The sequence below is a fragment of the Oncorhynchus gorbuscha genome, linkage group LG14 (assembly GCF_021184085.1).
Source record: "Oncorhynchus gorbuscha isolate QuinsamMale2020 ecotype Even-year linkage group LG14, OgorEven_v1.0, whole genome shotgun sequence".
NCBI lineage: Eukaryota > Metazoa > Chordata > Actinopteri > Salmoniformes > Salmonidae > Oncorhynchus > Oncorhynchus gorbuscha.
Window position 1 is genome coordinate 32,596,989 of NC_060186.1, and position 19,717 is coordinate 32,616,705.

At 43.4% G+C, this 19,717-nt stretch overlaps 1 protein-coding gene across 1 annotated transcript in view; it reads left to right on the plus strand.

Annotated features, from left to right (window-relative positions):
* LOC123994803 (segment polarity protein dishevelled homolog DVL-3-like) overlaps window positions 1-19,717 on the plus strand; it is a 53,914-nt gene that overhangs the window by 31,762 nt on the left and 2,435 nt on the right. Inside the window, 10 exon segments of the mRNA XM_046297801.1 lie at window positions 5,017-5,161; window positions 7,087-7,180; window positions 7,283-7,352; window positions 8,900-9,039; window positions 13,215-13,291; window positions 13,512-13,579; window positions 13,748-13,897; window positions 14,396-14,527; window positions 14,647-14,814; window positions 15,149-15,364. Coding sequence (XP_046153757.1) covers window positions 5,017-5,161; window positions 7,087-7,180; window positions 7,283-7,352; window positions 8,900-9,039; window positions 13,215-13,291; window positions 13,512-13,579; window positions 13,748-13,897; window positions 14,396-14,527; window positions 14,647-14,814; window positions 15,149-15,364 — 1,260 coding nt within the window.

Sequence of the window (19,717 nt, forward strand, 5' to 3'; positions counted from 1 at the left end):
TGCAATTAGTGATTAGAAAAAATCCAATCTTTTAGCAATTGAGCTATTGCTGATGCCCTCGACAACCCTCACCTCAGCAGCCACTAACCAATACAATTCAGTAGGCCCTAGACCAATGTTAAGCAACTCTGTTCCTGGAGTACCACAGGTACTGCTGGATTTTGTTCCAACTAGGCACTACACCTGACCAGCTGAGCTAATTGACAGAGAGGAAGAGGAAGAGGCCCAACTCGATAGAAAATCTGTCTCCCTCCAGCATTTGGTGTTTCTTTCAAGGAGTTTTTGTGTGGAGGTCAAAATTAATGGCTTATTTGCTATGTGAGGTTTATTTGATCAAATGTAAGTTTTGTAATGCTTACGTTGATACGAGTGCCCTGATATAAGTAGAACACATGACATCCCAGCAACTTTGAGAAAAAAAACATTTCATATCGGAGTTGTCTCGAGATGGCTAGGCATATTCATGGCATGAGGCGAGTAGCAAAGCATCTCTCTCCATTGAATACAGGTGGTTGACGTCAACAACCCTCATCAAATATTTTTAAAAGGATTACAATAATGCAGGGGCGCAACTTTTGTTTAAGAAGTGTGTGGTGGGGGAGGGGCATTTAGTTTTAATCCAGTCAGATAAACACTTCAAACAGCCTACTCGACCGCTCGGAGGCATCCCCGCATGGTCCTAAAGCAAACCGTTGCCTCGTTTTGCATCATATTCCGATGATAAAACTGCAGGGACAAAAAAAATGCAAATTCAGACATGTCCTTCCCGTCCCCAGTGAAAGTTGCGCCCCTGATGAGATGTATCCACCAATCCAAAGAAAGGATAAGCGGGAGCTAGACAGACCGCCATGCCGCTTTGTGGACAACGACTCCCATTGTTACAGTGGAGAGACATGAATCTTGTCAGTATATCCACAATGTTTGTAATTGATCAGTTCAGTGATTGCCTAAATTCAACACAACTGGTCTACCAGGTCGGTTATATCAAAAACATGCCAGCGGCACTCCAGGGCCAGGCTTCCCTACCCCTGCCCTATACTACATTATAAACTGGTTGCTTCGAGCCCTGAATGCTGATTGTCTGATAGCCGTGGTATATCAGACTGTATACCACGGGTATGACAAGACATTTATTTTTACTACTCTATTTAAGTTGGTAATCAATTTCTAATAGCAATAATGCACCTTGGGGGTTTGTGGTATATTGCCAATATACCAAAGCTAAGGGCTGTTTCCAGGCATTGCGTTGTGCGTAAGAACAGCCCTTAGCTATGGTATATTGGGTATATACCACACCACTTCGGGCCTTATTGCTTAAATATACCATTTCTTCCATAAATAGTGTAACTAGACACAATCTATAAAGGTTGTAAACCGAAGGCTTTAATACTTTACCAGCTATGTAAGTTGATGCCCTCATCGTAAGGCAGTTTGTTAGAATGTTATGTTGGAATCTAGTGTATATGACAGGATTCAATATTGTATATCATTAAAATCACTTCAAAGGAGTGAAAGATCCCTTTAGGAATATTATAGATACAGTTTTAATTGTTTGAAAATAAAATATAGAAATAAGAGATCCAAATACTGATCATAAACAGTTATATGAATAGCGTTTTTGGCATATTTTGGGGAAGAATTATGATCTGAATTTTACAAAGATTATATACAGTATTTTGCAAACCTGGCTGAATTGGCTGCATTATCTCCATAACTATAATATTTTTGGTATTATCATTAGGGTGTATTCCACCTATAGTGAGTTGTGGAAATGTCAGACCAATCCAATTAAAACCAATAGAGCCTGTTGATGGCCATATTGGAAAATGTGTACCCAATGAATAAATAACCAATAGCTAGGCATCATTGTTTAGACATTTCCCAGCTTCATGTAAAGTTTGGTGCACTCATTATGAAGGCATTTTGCAAAAATGAGTTACCTGTACCTCTTTTCTGGGATTTTATATAGGGTGCAATGTACTGCGCAGGTTTTACATCACATTTCTTGATGTTAACACAATTTATAGAATCATATATAATTTTTTATAAATAGACATCAGTGAATGCTTCTAAAACATTTTCTAAGTGTTTTAATGTCAAATATTTTAAATGGCTGCAAAATTCTGCAATTCAGAATGCTTTTTTGGTATATTTTTACTACTATTCTGGTAATATTTTGCCTGAAGGTTACATACTTGGGCCGATTTTGTTTTACCCTCATTGTAACACATATTTGAAGCCATTTTCTGTCTTATTAAAGCAATTATTTATTCAGTTATGGTCATGCAAAATCAATACAGTTCCTCCCCATTGAAGTTAATGGTGGCCATCTTGAAAATAGGCTGCTGGGATGACTATATGGCAAAATAACCTTGCCCAGTGAGTGCCTTGTTCTGTGTGAAATTTGTGTCGTTAACATGTAGGGTACCATGTGACAAGAGTGCATCCCAATACTGCCTATTCTGTCTCGATGTACCCCAAAATGCATACATGTATTACCTTTGAACCACCAAGGTGGGTCCATAGAGATGTCATTAAGAATTCAATTGATTCATACCTTACTTTGTGTTGTATTATGAAGTTAATGATATATAAATTGACTAACTGCATAGGAGTCATAACATATAATGCAGCCATTATTGGAGGAATAGGAGGAAGTTGCCCATGGATGCTGATCTAGTCATTTTTTGCATTCTCCCTTAAAGGACGTAGGGGGAGTAACCTGATCCTAGATCTGTGCCTAATGGCAGGGTTTGAATCATGGGTGCCCATGTGTGTTCATTTGATGCCGAAGGTCCAGTCCACTATTTTTAGTGCACCCAAACCCAAAGAGTCAATGGATGGACCTCAAAATCATGTCTTCTCCTCCAATGCCCTGTATGATTCTCTCTGACACTGAGAAGGAGTCGAAGAGAGAGGATGTTAGGAATAAAAAATATGTAGACTCCAGTGGGAAAGTATTCAGACCCCTTGACCTTTTCCACCTTCTGTTACGTTACAGCTAAAATGAATTCAATAGTTTTTTTCCCTCATCAATTAACACACAATACCTCATAATGACAAAGCAAAAACAGGTTTTTAGAAATGTTTGCAAATGCATTCAAATAAAACACTGAAATATCAGTACCCTTTTTTCCATAAACAAGCTCTAAATCATGTTTGATGCACTCTGGATGTCCAATTTTTGCTGTGCTGTCTATTTGTGATGAAATTAACATTGTGGACAGTTTTCAGCAAGTTGCAACATTGAAATACAGAAAAAACTTTTTCCCATGAACAAGCTCTAAATCATGTTTGCTGCACTCTGGATGTCCAATTTTTGCTGTGCTGTCTATTTGAGATGAAATGAACATTGTGGACAGTTTTCAGCAAGTTGCAACATTGAAATACAGAAAAAACGTTTTTTCCATAAACAAGCTCTAAATCATGTTTGCTGCACTCTGGATGTCCAATTTTTGCTGTGCTGTCTATTTGAGATGAAATGAACATTGTGGACAGTTTTCAGCAAGTTGCCACATTGAAATACAGAAAAAACATTTTTTTCCATAAACAAGCTCTAAATCATGTTTGATGCACTAATTTACATAAGTATTCAGATGGATGGTGAACCTTCACGCCAGGTCTTGAGCGTTCTAGAGCAGGTTTTCATGAAGGATCTCACTGTACTTTGCTCCGTTCATCTTTCCCTCGATTCTGACAAGTCTCCCAGTCCCTGCCGCTGACAAACATCCCCACAGCATGATGCTGCCACCACCATGCTTCACCGTAGGGATGGTGCCAGGTTTCTTCCAGACGTGATGCTTGGCATTCAGACCAAAGAGTTCAATCTTGGTTTCATCACACCAGATAATCTTGTTTCTCATGGTCTGTGTGTCCTTTAGGTGCCTTTTGGCAAACTCAATTTGGGCTCTCATGTGCATTTTACTGAGGAGTGGCTTCCATCTGGCCACTACCATAAAGGCCTGATTGGTGGAGTGCTGCAGAGATGGTTGTCCTTTTGGAAGGTTCTCCCATCTCCACAGAGGAACCCTGGAGCTCTGTCAGAGTGACCATCGGGTTCTTGGTCACCTCCCTGACCAAGGCCCTTCTCCCCTGATTGCTCAGTTTGGCCGGGCGGCCAGCTCTAAGAAGAGTCTTGGTGGTTCCAAACCTCTTCCATTTAAGAATGATGGAGGCTGCTGTGTTCTTGGGGACCTTCAATGCTCCAGAAATGTTTTGGTACCCTTCCCCAGATCTGTGCATCAACACAATCCTGTCTCTGAGCTCTACGGACAATTCCTTCGACCTCATGGCTTGTTTTTTGCTCTGACATGCATTGTTAACTGTGGGACCTTATATAGACAGGTGTGTACCTTTCCAAATCATGTCCGAACAATTAAATTTTCTCCAGGTGGACTCCAATCAAGTTGTTGAAACATCTCAAGGATGATCAATGGAAACAGGATGCACCGCAGCTCAATTTTGAGTCTCATAGCAAAGGGTCTGAATAATTATGTAAATAAGGAATTTCTAAAAACCTGTTTTCGCTTTGTCATTATGGGGTATTGTGTGTCGATTGATGAGAAAAAATGTTTAAAAAAAAATCAATTTTAGAATAAGGCTGTAACGTAACAAAATGTAGAAAAAGTCAAGAGGTCTGAATACTTTCTGAATGCACTGTATATTCTGAACCTAGCTGGGCCAAGCGAAGCAAAGCTATACTGAGGTTGCCTGGTTACACCGTAGTTGAACCGTGCTGAAAAGCACAGTGGGAAAATAAAATATCGGAACCAGCACAGTTCGGTTGGGTTGGCACATAGTATGAAAAGGTAATTATGTAGTATTCATAATGATTAGTATTCATACTCTTATTAGAGCATACCAGAGCAAAACATTTTGCTTACAAAAAACTGGTTTTGAAAATGAAAATTTGCATTCAGGTTTTCCCTTCCCATGTTTCTGTTCTTCCGATTTGTTTCTACTGAACACTATTCGGTTGACTTTTCCTCTCTTCCGCTTGCCTGGCGTCCTCCTCAGGTGGCAGGTTGAATGGACACACGCGTCCAGAGCGCGAGACGCGGCGACCGGAGCTGGCGGGGTACGAGAGCTCATCCACGCTGATGAGTTCTGAGCTGGAGACAACAAGCTTTTTCAACTCTGAAGACGATGATGCATCTAGTCGGTGAGCACCACACACACACACACACACACACACACACACACACACACACACACACACACACACACACACACACACACACACACACACACACACACACACACACACACACACACACACACACACACACACACACACACACACACACACACACACACACACACACACACACACACACACACACACACACACAAACAAACAGATCAACAGAAACATGGCTTTTAATTATCTCATTGAGGGGACTAAATATCCCAAAACAACTACAGCCAGTATGCTAAATGGAAAAATCGGGTTAAGTTGTAATTTGAGTGGAACATCCCTTAAATACGAAGAGATCACCTCATTCATTGCTACCAGTGTTGGTTGTATAGTAGGCCTTGACGGGTTAGGACCAATTACACTCACACCCACGTACACTGTATATACAAGTATGTGGACACCACTTCAAATGAGTGGATTTGTCTATTTCAGCCACACCCATTGCTGACAGGTATAAAATTGAGCACACAGCCATGTGATCTCCATAGACAAACATTGGCAGTAGAATGGCCTTACTGAAGAGCTCAGTGACTTTCAACGTGGCATCCTATCATCATCGTCATAGGATGCCAACTTTCCAACAAGTCAGCTCGTCAAATTTCTGCCTGGCTAGAGCTTCTCCGGTCAAATGTAGGTGCTGTTATCGTGAAATGGAAACGTCTAGGAGCAACAACGGTTCAGCCGTGAATTGGTAGGCCACACAATCTCACAGAACAGGACCAGCGAGTGCTGAAGCGCGTGGCGTGTAAATAAATTGTCTGTCCTCGGGTTGCAACACTCACTACCGAATACCAAACTGCCTCTGAAAGCAACGTCAGCACAATAACTGTTTATCGGGAGCTTCATGAAATGGTTTTCATTGGGAGCTTCATGAAATGGGTTCATTGGGATCACCATGTGCAATGCCAAGCATCGACTGGAGTGGTGTAAAGCTCGCCGCCTTTGGAGCAGTAGAAACACGTTCTCTGGAGTGATGAGTCACGCTTCACCATCTGGCAGTCCGATGGATGAATCTGGGTTTGGCGGATACCAGGAGAACACTACCCGCCTCAATGCATATTGCCAACTGTAATGTTTGGTAGAGGAGAAATAATGGTTTGGGCTAGGCCCCTTAGTTCCAGTGAAGGGAAATATTAACACTACAGCGTACACTGACATTCTAGACGATTCTGTGCTTTCAACTTTGTGGTCACAATTTGTGGAAAGACCTTTCCTGTTTCAGCATGACAATGGCCCCGTGCATAAAGCGAGGTCCGTACAGAAATGGTTTGTCAAGATCGGTGTGGAAGAACTTGACTCGCCTGCACAGAACCCTGACCTCAACCCCACCTAACAACTTTAGAATGAAATGCGAACACCGACTCCGAGCCAGGCCTAATCGCCCAACATCAGTGCCTGACCTCACTAAAGCTCTTGTGGCTGAATGGAAGAAAGTCCCCGCAACAATGTTCCAACTTCTAGTGGAAAGCCTTCTTAGAAGAGTGGAGGCTGTTTATAGCAGCAAAGGGGGGACCAACTCCATATTAATGGCCATGATTTTTGGAATGAGATGTTTGATGAGCATGTGGCCGAATACTTTGATCAAGTAGTGTACATTTACCCAAGACACTAAAAAGGTGTCCTATCACATGAAAACATGACATAATCCATTTGATGTATACACTCTACGTGATCGCTATCTACTCTTATTCAAGTGCCCACAAATCATATGCTCTAGAAAAGCCATACAAAAGACTGTTGCTTTTCCCTTTGAGCTCAATGGCCACGTCTAAGATTGGCTCAAATGGATGGAGTCACATGTGGCCAATCAACCACTGGCAGATGAGTGTGCATTGTGTGTCATGACACCACAGTGAGTTGTATCGCCGCTGAGATGTCATCACCCGCAGGTTCAGTGGCTCCACGGAGCAGAGCACTTCGTCGAGGCTCATGAGACGACATCGGCGGCGGCGGCGGAAACCCAAAGCGCCACGGATGGAGAGGGTAAGACACACACAGACCACACAGATGCCAGTGGTCCTTGTGCATGTCCTCACCTCTATCTCTTTCAGTCATTCCTCTACTCCTCCCCCTCTTTCTGTCCAGTCGTCCTCTTTCAGCAGCGTCACAGATTCCACCATGTCACTGAACATCATCACTGTCACTTTAAATATGGGTGAGTAGTACTGTTCATCTATATCTGTGTAATGTAAATAACTTTACGTCTATATGATATTGTCTATATCATTGGTGATTTATGGATTGACTTCAAGATTCAGAGACCACCCACTGGGCACAGAAGTCAGTTCAACGTCTAATTTGGATTTACATTTGGTTGAGTTGTCAACTAACGTTGATTCAACCAGTAGATCGGAACTTCTCTGAGATGCTTTGTGTATACGAGCCCAGAGGCCAAAGACTCCCCTTTCAAAGAGGGATTCATATGTATCCTTCACTCTGGCTATTGGTTTACATCAGAGGCCAAAAATTCCCCTTTCAGAGGGATTCATATGTATCCTTCACTCTGGGTATTGGTTTACATCAGAGGCCAAAAACTCCCCTTTCAGAGGGATTAATATGTATCCTTCATTCTGGCTATTGGTTTACATCAGAGGCCAAAGACTCCATTTTCAAGGAGGGATTCATATGTATCCTTCACTCTGGCTATTGGTTTACATCAGAGGCCAAAAACTCCCCTTTCAGAGGGATTCATATGTATCCTTCACTCTGGGTATTGGTTTACATCAGAGGCCAAAAACTCCCCTTTCAGAGGGATTCGTATGTATCCTTCACTCTGGGTATTGGTTTACATCCGAGGCCAAAGACTCCCTTTTCAAAGAGGGATTCATATGTATCCTTCACTATGGCTATTGGTTTACATCTGAGGCCAAAGACTCCCTTTTCAAAGAGGGATTCATATGTATCCTTCACTCTGGGTATTGGTTTACATCCGAGGCCAAAGACTCCCTTTTCAAAGAGGGATTCATATGTATCCTTCACTATGGCTATTGGTTTACATCTGAGGCCAAAGACTCCCTTTTCAAAGAGGGATTCATATGTATCCTTCACTCTGGGTATTGGTTTACATCTGAGGCCAAAGACTCCCCTTTCAGAGGGATTCATATGTATCCTTCACTCTGGGTATTGGTTTACATCTGAGGCCAAAGACTCCCCTTTCAGAGGGATTCATATGTATACTTCACTCTGGGTATTGGGTTACATCAGAGGCCAAAAACTCCCCTTTCAGAGGGATTAATATGTATCCTTCACTCTGGCTATTGGTTTAAATCAGTGGCCAAAGACTCAATTTTCAAGGAGGGATTCATATGTATCCTTCACTCTGGCTATTGGTTTACATCAGAGGCCAAAAACTCCCCTTTCAGAGGGATTCATATGTATCCTTCACTCTGGGTATTGGTTTACATCAGAGGCCAAAAACTCCCCTTTCAGAGGGATTCATATGTATCCTTCACTCTGGGTATTGGTTTACATCTGAGGCCAAAGACTCCCATTTCAGAGAGATTCATATGTATCCTTCACTCTGGCTATTGGTTTACATCTGAGGCCAAAGACTCCCCTTTCAGAGGGATTCATATGTATACTTCACTCTGGCTATTGGTTTACATCTGTAGGGAAGGTATCCTTTGTTTTGTTCAACACTCTTTCTTTCTCTTGTCATTACTATTCCTTCCTCCTCTCCTCCTCCTCCCTCCCTTCATGCAGAGAAGTATAACTTCCTGGGCATCAGTATTGTGGGTCAGAGTAACGAGAAAGGAGATGGAGGAATCTACATCGGCTCTATCATGAAGGGAGGGGCGGTGGCCGCCGATGGACGCATCGAGCCTGGAGACATGCTGTTGCAGGTGTTTGTTGAGCGTTTGTGTTTAACAGTGGTGGAAAAAGTACCCAATTGTCATACTTGAGTAAAAGTAAAGATACCTTAATAGAAAATGACTTACTTAAAATTGATAGTGATCCAGTAAAATACTACTTGAGTAAAAGTCTAAAAGTATTTGATTTAAATATACACATATAAGTATCAAAAGTTAATGTAATTGCTGAAATTATATTTAAATAACATATGGAATCATGTAGTTACCAAAAAAGTGTTAAACAAATCCAAATATATTTTATATTTGATATTCTTCAAATTACCACCCTTTGTCTTGTTGACAGCTTTGCACACTCTTGGCATTCTCTCAACCAGCTTCACCTGGAATGATTTTCCAACAGTCTTGAAGGAGTTCCTACATATGCTGAACATTTGTTGGCTGCTTTTCCTACACTCTGCGGTCTGACTCATCCCAAACCATCTCAATTTGCTTGAGCTCGGGGGATTGTGGAGCCAGGTCATCTGATGCAGCACGCCATCACTCATTGTCTTGTTGAAAAACAAATGATAGTCCCAATAAGCCCAAACCAGAATGGATGGCGTATTTCTGCAGAATGCTGTGGTAGCCATGCTGGTTAAGTGTGCCTTGAATTCTAAATAAATCAGACAGTGTCACTAGCAAAGCACCATCACACCTCCTCCTCCATGCTTTATGGTGGGAAATACACATGCAGAGATCATCCATTCACCCACACCACATCTCAGAAAGACACGGCGGTTGGAACAAAAATTCTCCAATTTGGACTGCAGACCAAAGGAAACATTTCCACCGGTCTAATGTCTATTGCTCGTGTTTCTTGGCCCAAGCAAGTCTCTTATTCTTTTTTTGTTGTCTTTTTTTAAACATTTTTTACTTTTACCCCCTTTTCTCCCCAATTTCGTGGTATCCAATTGGTAGTTACAGTCTTGTCTCATTGCTGCAACTCCCGTATGGACTCAGGAGAGGCGAAGGTCGAGAGCAGTGCATACTCCGAAACACAACCCAAACAAGCTGCACTGCATCTTGAAAATGATGGCCACTCAATCCGGAAGCCAGCATCACAAATGTGTCGGAGGAAACACCGTGCACCTGGTGACCGTTTCAGCATCGCAAGTGCACGATGGGACAAGCACATCACTGTCAGCCAAACCCTCTCCTAACCTAGATGACGCTGGGCCAATTGTGCACCGCTCCATGGGTCTCCCGGTTGCGGCTGGCTGCGATAGAGCCTGGATTCAAACCCAGCATCTCTAGTGCCACAGCTAGCACTGCGATGCAGTGCCTTAGACCACTGCGCCACTCAGTAGCCCCCAAGTCTCTTCTTCTTATTGGTGTCCTTTAGTAGTGGTTTCTTTGCAGCAATTTGATCATGAAGGCCTGATTCACACAGTCTCCTCTGAACAGGTGATGTTGAGATGTGTCTGTTACTTGAACTCTGTGAAGCATTTATTTGGGCTGTAATTTCTGAGGCACACTCCAGAACTCAGACATAATTAAAAAATAAAGTGAGTCTGCCAGATCAGTGGCAGGAGGGATTTTGAGGGATGTTCTCTTGATAAGTGTGTTAATTGTACCATTTTTTTTCTTCAAATCAAATTTTATTTGTCACATACACATGGTTAGCAGATGTTAGTGTGAGTGTAGCGAAATGCTTGTGCTTCTAGTTCCGACAATGCAGTAATAACCAACAAGTAATCTAGCTAACAATTCCAAAACTACTATCTTATACAAACAAGTGTAAGGGGATAAAGAATCTGTACATAAGATATATGAATGAGTGATGGTACAGAGCGGCATAGGCAAGATACAGTAGATGGTATTGAGTGCAGTATCTACATATGAGATGAGTATGTAAACAAAGTGGCATAGTTAAAGTGGCTAGTGATACATGTATTACATAAGGATGCAGTAGATGATATAGAGTACAGTATATACGTATACATATGAGATTAATAATGTAGGCTATGTAAACATTATATTAGGTAGCATTGTTTAAAGTGGCTAGTGATATATTGTACATCATTTCCCATCAATTCCCATTATTAAAGTGGCTGGAGTTGAGTCAGTGTGTTGGCAGCAGCCACTCAATGTTAGTGGTGGCTGTTTAACAGTCTGATGGCCTTGAGATAGAAGCTGTTTTTCAGTCTTTCGGTCCCAGCTTTGATGCACCTGTACTGACCTCGCCTTCTGGATGATAGCGGGGTGAACAGGCAGTGGCTCGGGTGGTTGTTGTCCTTGATGATCTTTATGGCCTTCCTGTGACATCGGGTGGTGTAGGTGTCCTGGAGGGCAGGTAGTTTGCCCCCGGTGATGCGTTGTGCAGACCTCACTACCCTCTGGAGAGCCTTACGGTTGTAGGCGGAGCAGTTGCCGTACCAGGCGGTGATACAGCCCGACAGGATGCTCTCGATTGTGCATCTGTAGAAGTTTGTGAGTGCTTTTGCGCCTTCTTCACGATGCTGTCTGTGTGGGTGGACCAATTCAGTTGGTCTGTGATGTGTAGGCCGAGGAACTTAAAACTTACTACCCTCTCCACTACTGTTCCATCGATGTGGATAGGGGGGTGTTCCCTCTGCTGTTTCCTGAAGTCCACAATCATCTCCTTAGTTTTGTTGACGTTGAGTGTGAGGTTATTTTCCTGACACCACACTCCGAGGGCCCTCACCTCCTCCCTGTAGGCCGTCTCGTCGTTGTTGGTAATCAAGCCTACCACTGTTGTGTCGTCCGCAAACTTGATGATTGAGTTGGAGGCGTGCGTGGCCACGCAGTCGTGGGTGAACAGTGAGTACAGGAGAGGGCTCAGAACGCACCCTTGTGGGGCCCCAGTGTTGAGGATCAGCGGGGTGGAGATGTTGTTGCCTACCCTCACCACCTGGGGGCGGCCCGTCAGGAAGTCCAGTACCCAGTTGCACAGGGCGGAGTCGAGACCCAGGGTCTCGAGCTTGATGACGAGCTTGCAGGGCACTATGGTGTTAAATGCCGAGCTGTAGTCGATGAACAGCATTCTCACATAGGTATTCCTCTTGTCCAGATGGGTTAGGGAAGTGTGCAGTGTGGTTGAGATTGCATCGTCTGTGGACCTATTTGGGCGGTAAGCAAATTGGAGTGGGTCTAGGGTGTCAGGTAGGCTGGAAGTGATATGGTCCTTGACTAGTCTCTCAAAGCACTTCATGATGACGGGAGTGAGTGCTACGGGGCGGTAGTCGTTTAGCTCAGTTACCTTAGCTTTCTTGGGAACAGGAACAATGGTGTCCTTCTTGAAGCATGTGGGAACAACATATGTCCGTAAACACACCAGCCAGCTGGTCTGCGCATGCTCTGAGGGCGCGGCTGGGGATGCCGTCTGGGCCTGCAGCCTTGCGAGGGTTGACACGTTTAAATGTTTTCCTCACGTTGGCTGCAGTGAAGGAGAGTCCGCATGTTTTAGTTGCGGGCAGTGTCAGTGGCACTGTATTGTCCTCAAATAAAAAAAAGTTATTTAGTCTTTTAGTCTGCCTGGGAGCAAGACATCCTGGTCCGTGACGGTGCTGGTTTTCTTTTTGTAATCCGTGATTGACTGTAGACCCTGCCACATACCTCTTGTGTCTGAGCCGTTGAATTGAGATTCTACTTTGTCTCTATACTGACGCTTAGCTTGTTTGATTGCCTTGCGGAGGGAATAGTTACACTGTTTGTATTCGGTCATGTTTCCAGTCACCTTGCCCTGATTAAAAGCAGTGGTTCGCGCTTTCAATTTCACACGAATGCTGCCATCAATCCATGGTTTCTGGTTTGGGAATGTTTTAATCGTTGCTATGGGAACGACATCTTCAACGCACGTTCTAATGAACTCGCACACCGAATCAGTGTATTCTTCAATGTTGTCGTCTGACGCAATACGGAACATATCCCAGTCCACATGCTAAGAATTCAAAATCTTTTGGGTACTTTTGGGTGTCAGGGAAAAAGTATCGAGTAAAAAGTAAAATGTTCTGAAAATATAAATAGTGAAGTACAGAAACCCCCCAAAATGACTTAAGTCGTGCTTTAAAGTATTTATAATTGTCAAGAAAGTGACAATAGGAGGAATGGTTTTGGGATCTTTAATTGGACTTGGTTGGTAGGATTTCCTGGTTTCTTTCTCTCCCTTTTCTACATCACCCCTTCTCTCATCCCCTCTTCTCCAGGTGAACGACATTAACTTTGAAAACATGAGCAATGATGATGCAGTAAGAGTACTGAGGGAGATTGTGCATAAACCAGGGTAAGGAGCAGTCTCTCACACACTGAAACCTACTGAGTATCACACAGTGATGATGCAGTCAGAGTACTGAGGGAGATTGTGCATAAACCGGGATAAGGAGCAGTCTCACACACACTGAAACCTACACACTGATACGTACTGAGTATCACACATTGCTGCTGGTTTGTGTGTGTATAAACTACGTGTAAACTGAGTGTTTGCTGTGTGTAATTGTTGACAGCCCTATTACTCTGACTGTGGCTAAGTGCTGGGATCCTAACCCTCGAGGATGCTTCACACTGCCGAGAAGTGAGTACTCACACACAGCATCATGTAATTAGACTGATATATTTTCCTCTTGGGAGGATCAAATGTCACCTCTAAGATTTGACATATCATTTGCTTTTATGGGGGGAAATCAATGTAAATGTGTTTTACCATGTTCCACAGTGACAAAACAACTCTTTCTCTGTGTAGGTGAGCCGATCCGTCCCATAGACCCTGCTGCCTGGGTGTCTCACACCGCAGCAATGACGGGGGCGTACCCAGTGTATGGTATGAGCCCTTCTTTGACCACCATCACCTCCACCAGCTCCTCCATCACAAGCTCCATCCCTGAGACTGAGCGTAAGTCACCCCTCCCTTTCCCTCTCCACCATCCCCAGCGGGCAAGAGTTGGCATGGGACAACCCAATGACAAAAGTTTGTGGTCGAAATCTGGTTGTGTCGACATCAAGACATCTGGTAGAAAATAACACATATTTTTCTGGTCTCTAAAAAGACGCGTAGAAAAATTTGTCCTATTTTAGTCTGTATAACCTGAACCTGATGACAGAAAAGTCAATCCTGCCATCTTGTCAATACATTTTCCCTAGTGGGTTGCTGCACGACTGCCACTTCTGCTTACTTCATTTCCCGCTTGCTGCTGAATGAATGAATGAATGAATGGCTCCCTTGGTGTTTCCCAGTGGGCAAGACTGGGCGAAATTATTATTACAACCAGAAACTGGTTGAAATAATGTTGTTAGGATGTCATTTCAACCAGTTTTTTTGACAGTTTTGCCTGCTGGGTTGTTTCACTGCTGCAGCTATCTGACTGTTGCTCTTTCCTTCTTTCCCTCCCAGGGCTCGATGACTTTCATTTATCCATTCACAGCGACATGGCAGCAATCGCCAAAGCGATGGCCAATCCAGAGTCTGGCCTGGAGGTGAGAGACAGGATGTGGCTCAAGATCACAATCCCCTCCGCCTTCATAGGTATTCTTTCTCTCTTTACTCTGCTCTCTTCACTCTCTCTTCTGTCTGTATTGTTCGCTATCATAGGGACTATTGTTAAGGTCTCTCTCACTCTCTCCATCTGTCTGTCTCTGTCCCAGGCTCGGACGTGGTGGACTGGCTCTACCATCACATGGAGGGCTTCACTGACCGCCGTGAGGCCAGGAAGTACGCCAGCAACCTGCTGAAGGCCGGCTACATCCGGCACACCGTCAACAAGATCACCTTCTCTGAGCAGTGCTACTACATCTTCGGAGACCTCTGTGGCAGTGAGTCTTATTATCTCTTCCACAAGATAGCTTTCTTTATTACTCTTCACCTCTCCATCTTCGGAGACCTCTGTGGCAATGAGTCTTATTACCACTTTGTCTTCCACAAGATAGCCTTCTTTATGACTCTTCAACTCTCCATCTTTGGAGACCTCTGTGGCAATGAGTCTTATTATCCCTTTGTCTTCCACAAGATAGCTTTCTTTATGACTCTTTACCTCTCCTTTTCTCTTTCTTCTTTAACACATTTGTCCGTTTCGTCTCCTTCCCCTTCTCCTCCACTCTCTCCCTTCCCCTCCTCCCATTTTCTCTCCTCTCCTCCCCTCTCTCTCAGATATGGCTAACCTCTCACTGGGAGACCACGATTGGTCGAGTGGGGCGTCTGACCAAGACACCCTTGCTCCCCTGCCCCACCCTGGGGCTGCCCCCTGGCCCCTGGCCTTCCCTTACCAGTACCCCATCCCACAGCCCTACAACCCACACCCTCTGCATGAGCCTCCCCAAAGCCAACCTGGAAGGGGGGGGAGTGCAGGCAGCCAGCACAGTGAAGGTGAGATGCTCCACTACACATACACGCAAACTAACAGAGAGACACACACAGAAAGGACTGGACTGACTTTTTCCACATTTTGTTACATTACAGCCTTATTCTAAAATTGATTAATTGTTTTTCCTCATAAATCTACACACAATAAGGACCCCATAAGTAAAAAGAAAGAGGTTTCTCAAATTATTTACAAATGTATAATAAAAAAATAGAAAAACAGAAACATCATATTTACATACGTTTTCAGACCCTTTACTCTGTACATTGTAGAAGCACCTTTGGCAGTGATTACAGCCTCGAGTCCTTTTAGATTTGACGCTACAAACTTGGCACACCTGTATTTGGGAGTTTCCCCCATTTTTCTCTGCAAACCCTCTCAAGCTCTGTCAGGTTGGATGGTGAGCTTGCTGCACAGCTATTTTCAGGTCTCTCCAGAGATGTTCGATCGGGTTCAAGTCTATGCTCTGGCTGGGCCACTCAAGGATATTCAGAGACTTGTCCGGAAGCCACTGGTGCGTTTTCTTGGCTGTGTACTTAGGGTCGTTGTCCTACTAGAAGGTTCACTTTCACCCCAGTCTGAGGTCCTAAGCAGGTTTTCATCAATGATCTCTCTGTACTTTGCTCAGTTTGCCCAGTCCCTTCCGCTGAAAAATATTCCCACAGCATGATGCTGCCACCACCATGCTTCACCGTGAGGATGGTGCCAGGTTTCTTGGTCTGAGAGTCTTTAGGTGCCTTTTGGCAAACTCGAAGCGGTTTCATGACTCTCTCTCCTTGGTGATGATCAAGGCTGCCAGATCACCTGGCGGTGGCTGACAGATAGTCAGACCCCCCTCTCTCCCACAGGTTAGGAGAGAGGCAGTTGTTGGGCCGGTTTTATGACTTAACAGCCAGTCATAAATAGTTTGCAGAAACTCTTCAGTATGGGCAGACTGAAACCTCTTTGTTACAGATCTACTTTTTTTATGATGGTGTGTATAGTGGTCGGGAACCTGAACCTGAATAGTAAACCTTGAGACCACTACGGGACCAGCCAATGTACAGCACGGGCTGAACATGACAAATGGTTTAAACTCTACAGACCAGAAAACGTGGGATGTTAGTCCATACATTATTTGTATGGACATAACAAGATTCAGCAACTGAGACATAAACTGAACAAGTTCCACTGACATGTGACTAACAGGAATGGAATGTTTCCCTGAACAAAGGGGGGGAATGAAAATCTAAAGTAACAGTCAGTATCTGGTGTGGCCACCAGCTGCATTAAGTACTGCAGTGCACCAGATTTGCCCGTTCTTGCTGTGAGATGTTACCCCACTCTTCCACCAAGACACCTGCCATTTCCCGGACATTTCTAAGGGGAATGGCCCTAGCCCTCACCCTCCGATCCAACAGGTCCCAGACGTGCTCAATGGGATTGAGATCCGTGCTCTTCACTGGCCATGGCAGAACACTGACATTCCTGTCTTACAGGAAACCACGCACAGAATGAGCAGTATGGCTGGTGGCATTATCATGCTGGGAGTTCATGTCAGGATGAGCCTGCAGGAAGGGTACCACATGAGGGAAGAGGATGCCTTCCCTGTAACGCACAGCGTTGAGATTGCCTGCAATGACGACAAGCTCAGTCCGATGATGCTGACACACCGTCCCAGACCATGACGGACCCTCCACCTCCAAATCGATCCCGCTCCAGAGTACAGGCCTCAGTGTAACACTCATTCCTTGGAGTCAGACCCATTGTAATTTATTACATAAATGCCTTGTATCATAGGATGCTGTACTTACTATAAAGTCAGACCCCTGTTAATGAATTACATATATGTCAATATCTTAAATATATGTAAATGTCTATTACTGCTTCACATACAAGCCAGTGAATTATATGCATTACAGCTGGATGAGTCAACAGACAGGGCGGGCCTGGCACAGCTCCTGGTAAATGTCCGTTAGGTTTATGGGGGGTCAATTAAGAAAGACATCCTCTTCTGCGAACCACTGGAAACCAGGACAACATGAGAGGATCTTTTTTAAGTACTGGACAGCTTTGTGACATCAAATGGACTTTAGTGGTCAAGATGTGTTGTTATCTGTACTGATGGTGCAAACGCCATGACAGGGAGACATGGTAGAGTGGTAACGCGCTTGCAAGCAGTTGCTCCCGACGCCACTTGGGTACACTGCAGCATCCACCGAGAGGCTCTTGCTGCCAAGGGAATGCCTGACAGCTTGAAAGACGTTTTGGACACTACAGTGAAAATTGTTAACTTTGTTAAAACCTCTTAGTGATCCCTTCACTCGCCAATCCCTTTAGCGGGATCGATTTGACAACATCCAGTGAAATTGCAGAGCACCAAATTCAAACAACAAGAATATTAATATTCAACATTCACGAAAATATCTGTGTAATACAACAAAATAAAGCTTAACTTCTTGTTAATCCAGCCGCTGTGTTCGATTTCAAAAAGGCTTTACGGCAAAAGCAGACCATGCGATTATCTGAGGACAGCGCCCCACATTGAAACACATGAAAATCCTTTTTCAACCAGGCAGGTGCGACACAATAGTCAGAAATAACGATATAATAAATGCCTTACCTTTGAAGATCTTCGTTTTGCAATCCCAAATGTCTTGTTGACACAATGAATGGTCGTTTTGTTCGATAAATTCCTTCTTTATATCCCCAAAATGTCAATTTATTTGGCGCGTTTGATTCAGAAATACACTGGTTCCAACTCGCCCAACATGACTTCAAATTATCTAATAAATTACCTGTAAACTTGGTCCAAACATTTCAAACAATGTTCCTAATCCAACCTCAGGTATCCTAAAATGTAAATAATCAATACAATTTAAGACGGGATAATCTGTTTCCAATTCCTGTTCACGCGAACCAAAATAGTAGGGACCTTAAGAGTGACACATGGAATGAATAGCACTACTTCTTCATTTCTCAAAAGAAAAACATTGACCAATTTCTAAAGATTTTTGACATCTAGTGGAAGACATAGGAACTGCAACCAGGTTCCTCATAAATAGGGCTTCCCATAGAAAACAATTGGGAAATCCTATGACCTCAAATTTAATTTTCCCTGGCTGGTTTATCCTCAGGGTTTCACCTGCCAAATCAGTTCTGTTATACTCACAGACATTATCTGAACAGTTTTAGAAACTTTAGAGTGTTTTCAATCCAAATCTACCAATTATATCCCATATCCTAGCTTCTGGGCCTGAGTAACAGGCAGTTTACTTTGTGCATGCTTTTCATCCGGACGTCAAAATACTGCTACCTAGCCTTAAGTACAGAAGCCACTGTTAGATATTTGGATAGTGCTGTGCTCAGAGTATCTTTGCCTTGGCAAATCGCGCTGTTAAGACACTGATGCACTTTGCATCCACATACCTATGTATGAGAGTGGATTCTCGGCCCTCACTAGCATGAAAACTAAATACAGGCACAGACTGTGTGTGGGAAATGATTTAAGACAGACTCTCTCCAATACAACCCAACATTACAGAGTTATGTGCATCTTATTAAGCACACCCTTCTCATAACCTGTGGTAAGTTATTCATAATTTGATGAAGAAATAAGGTTTTATATATAAGATGGTTGAATAAAGAGCAAAATTATTCATTATTATTATTATATTATTATTTGTGCCCTGGTCCTATAAGAGCTCTTTGTCACTTCCCACGAGCCGGGTTGTGACCAAACAAAATCACACTCATTCTTATGTTTAATAACTGTATCGTATAGTGTGTGTGTGGCAGGCTTACACTGATGGCAAACTGTGTGTGTGGCTGACCCTGGTGCTAGAGGGGGTACGCAGCTGGAGGTTGAATGTTTGGGGTACGGGACTATAAAAAGTTTGGGAACCACGGCTCTATGACAACCATTGGTACATCTAAAACAACACTCCACTACCAGAGAAGCTCTACAAAGGACATTGTGACCTCTAGTGGATAAATCAGAGTCTTACATCCCTGAACAACTTCATCATAGGACCCATCTAGTTAAACAGAGATTGACAGCTACGCATAAATATATATTACATTTCGAAATCTGAATGAGCAGTGGTTATTGTGCTAAGTATTCGTATTTCCGTGAGCGTAGCTTCCAAATGTAACAACTATTGTTGACTCTCTTTGTCTCTCTCTTTCCCTCTCTTTCCATCCCTCCATCTTTTATAACCAACTGGCCATGCTTTTGTTGGTCCACTAGGGACCTGTTTTCATTGTATTACGTTAGTAATCAATAACCGATACCATGTGTGTGTTTATGTATTCTGTGTTATTATTGAGTTAGTTAGTAAATAAATCATTTGTGTATTGCTGATTCATCAATAAGGTTA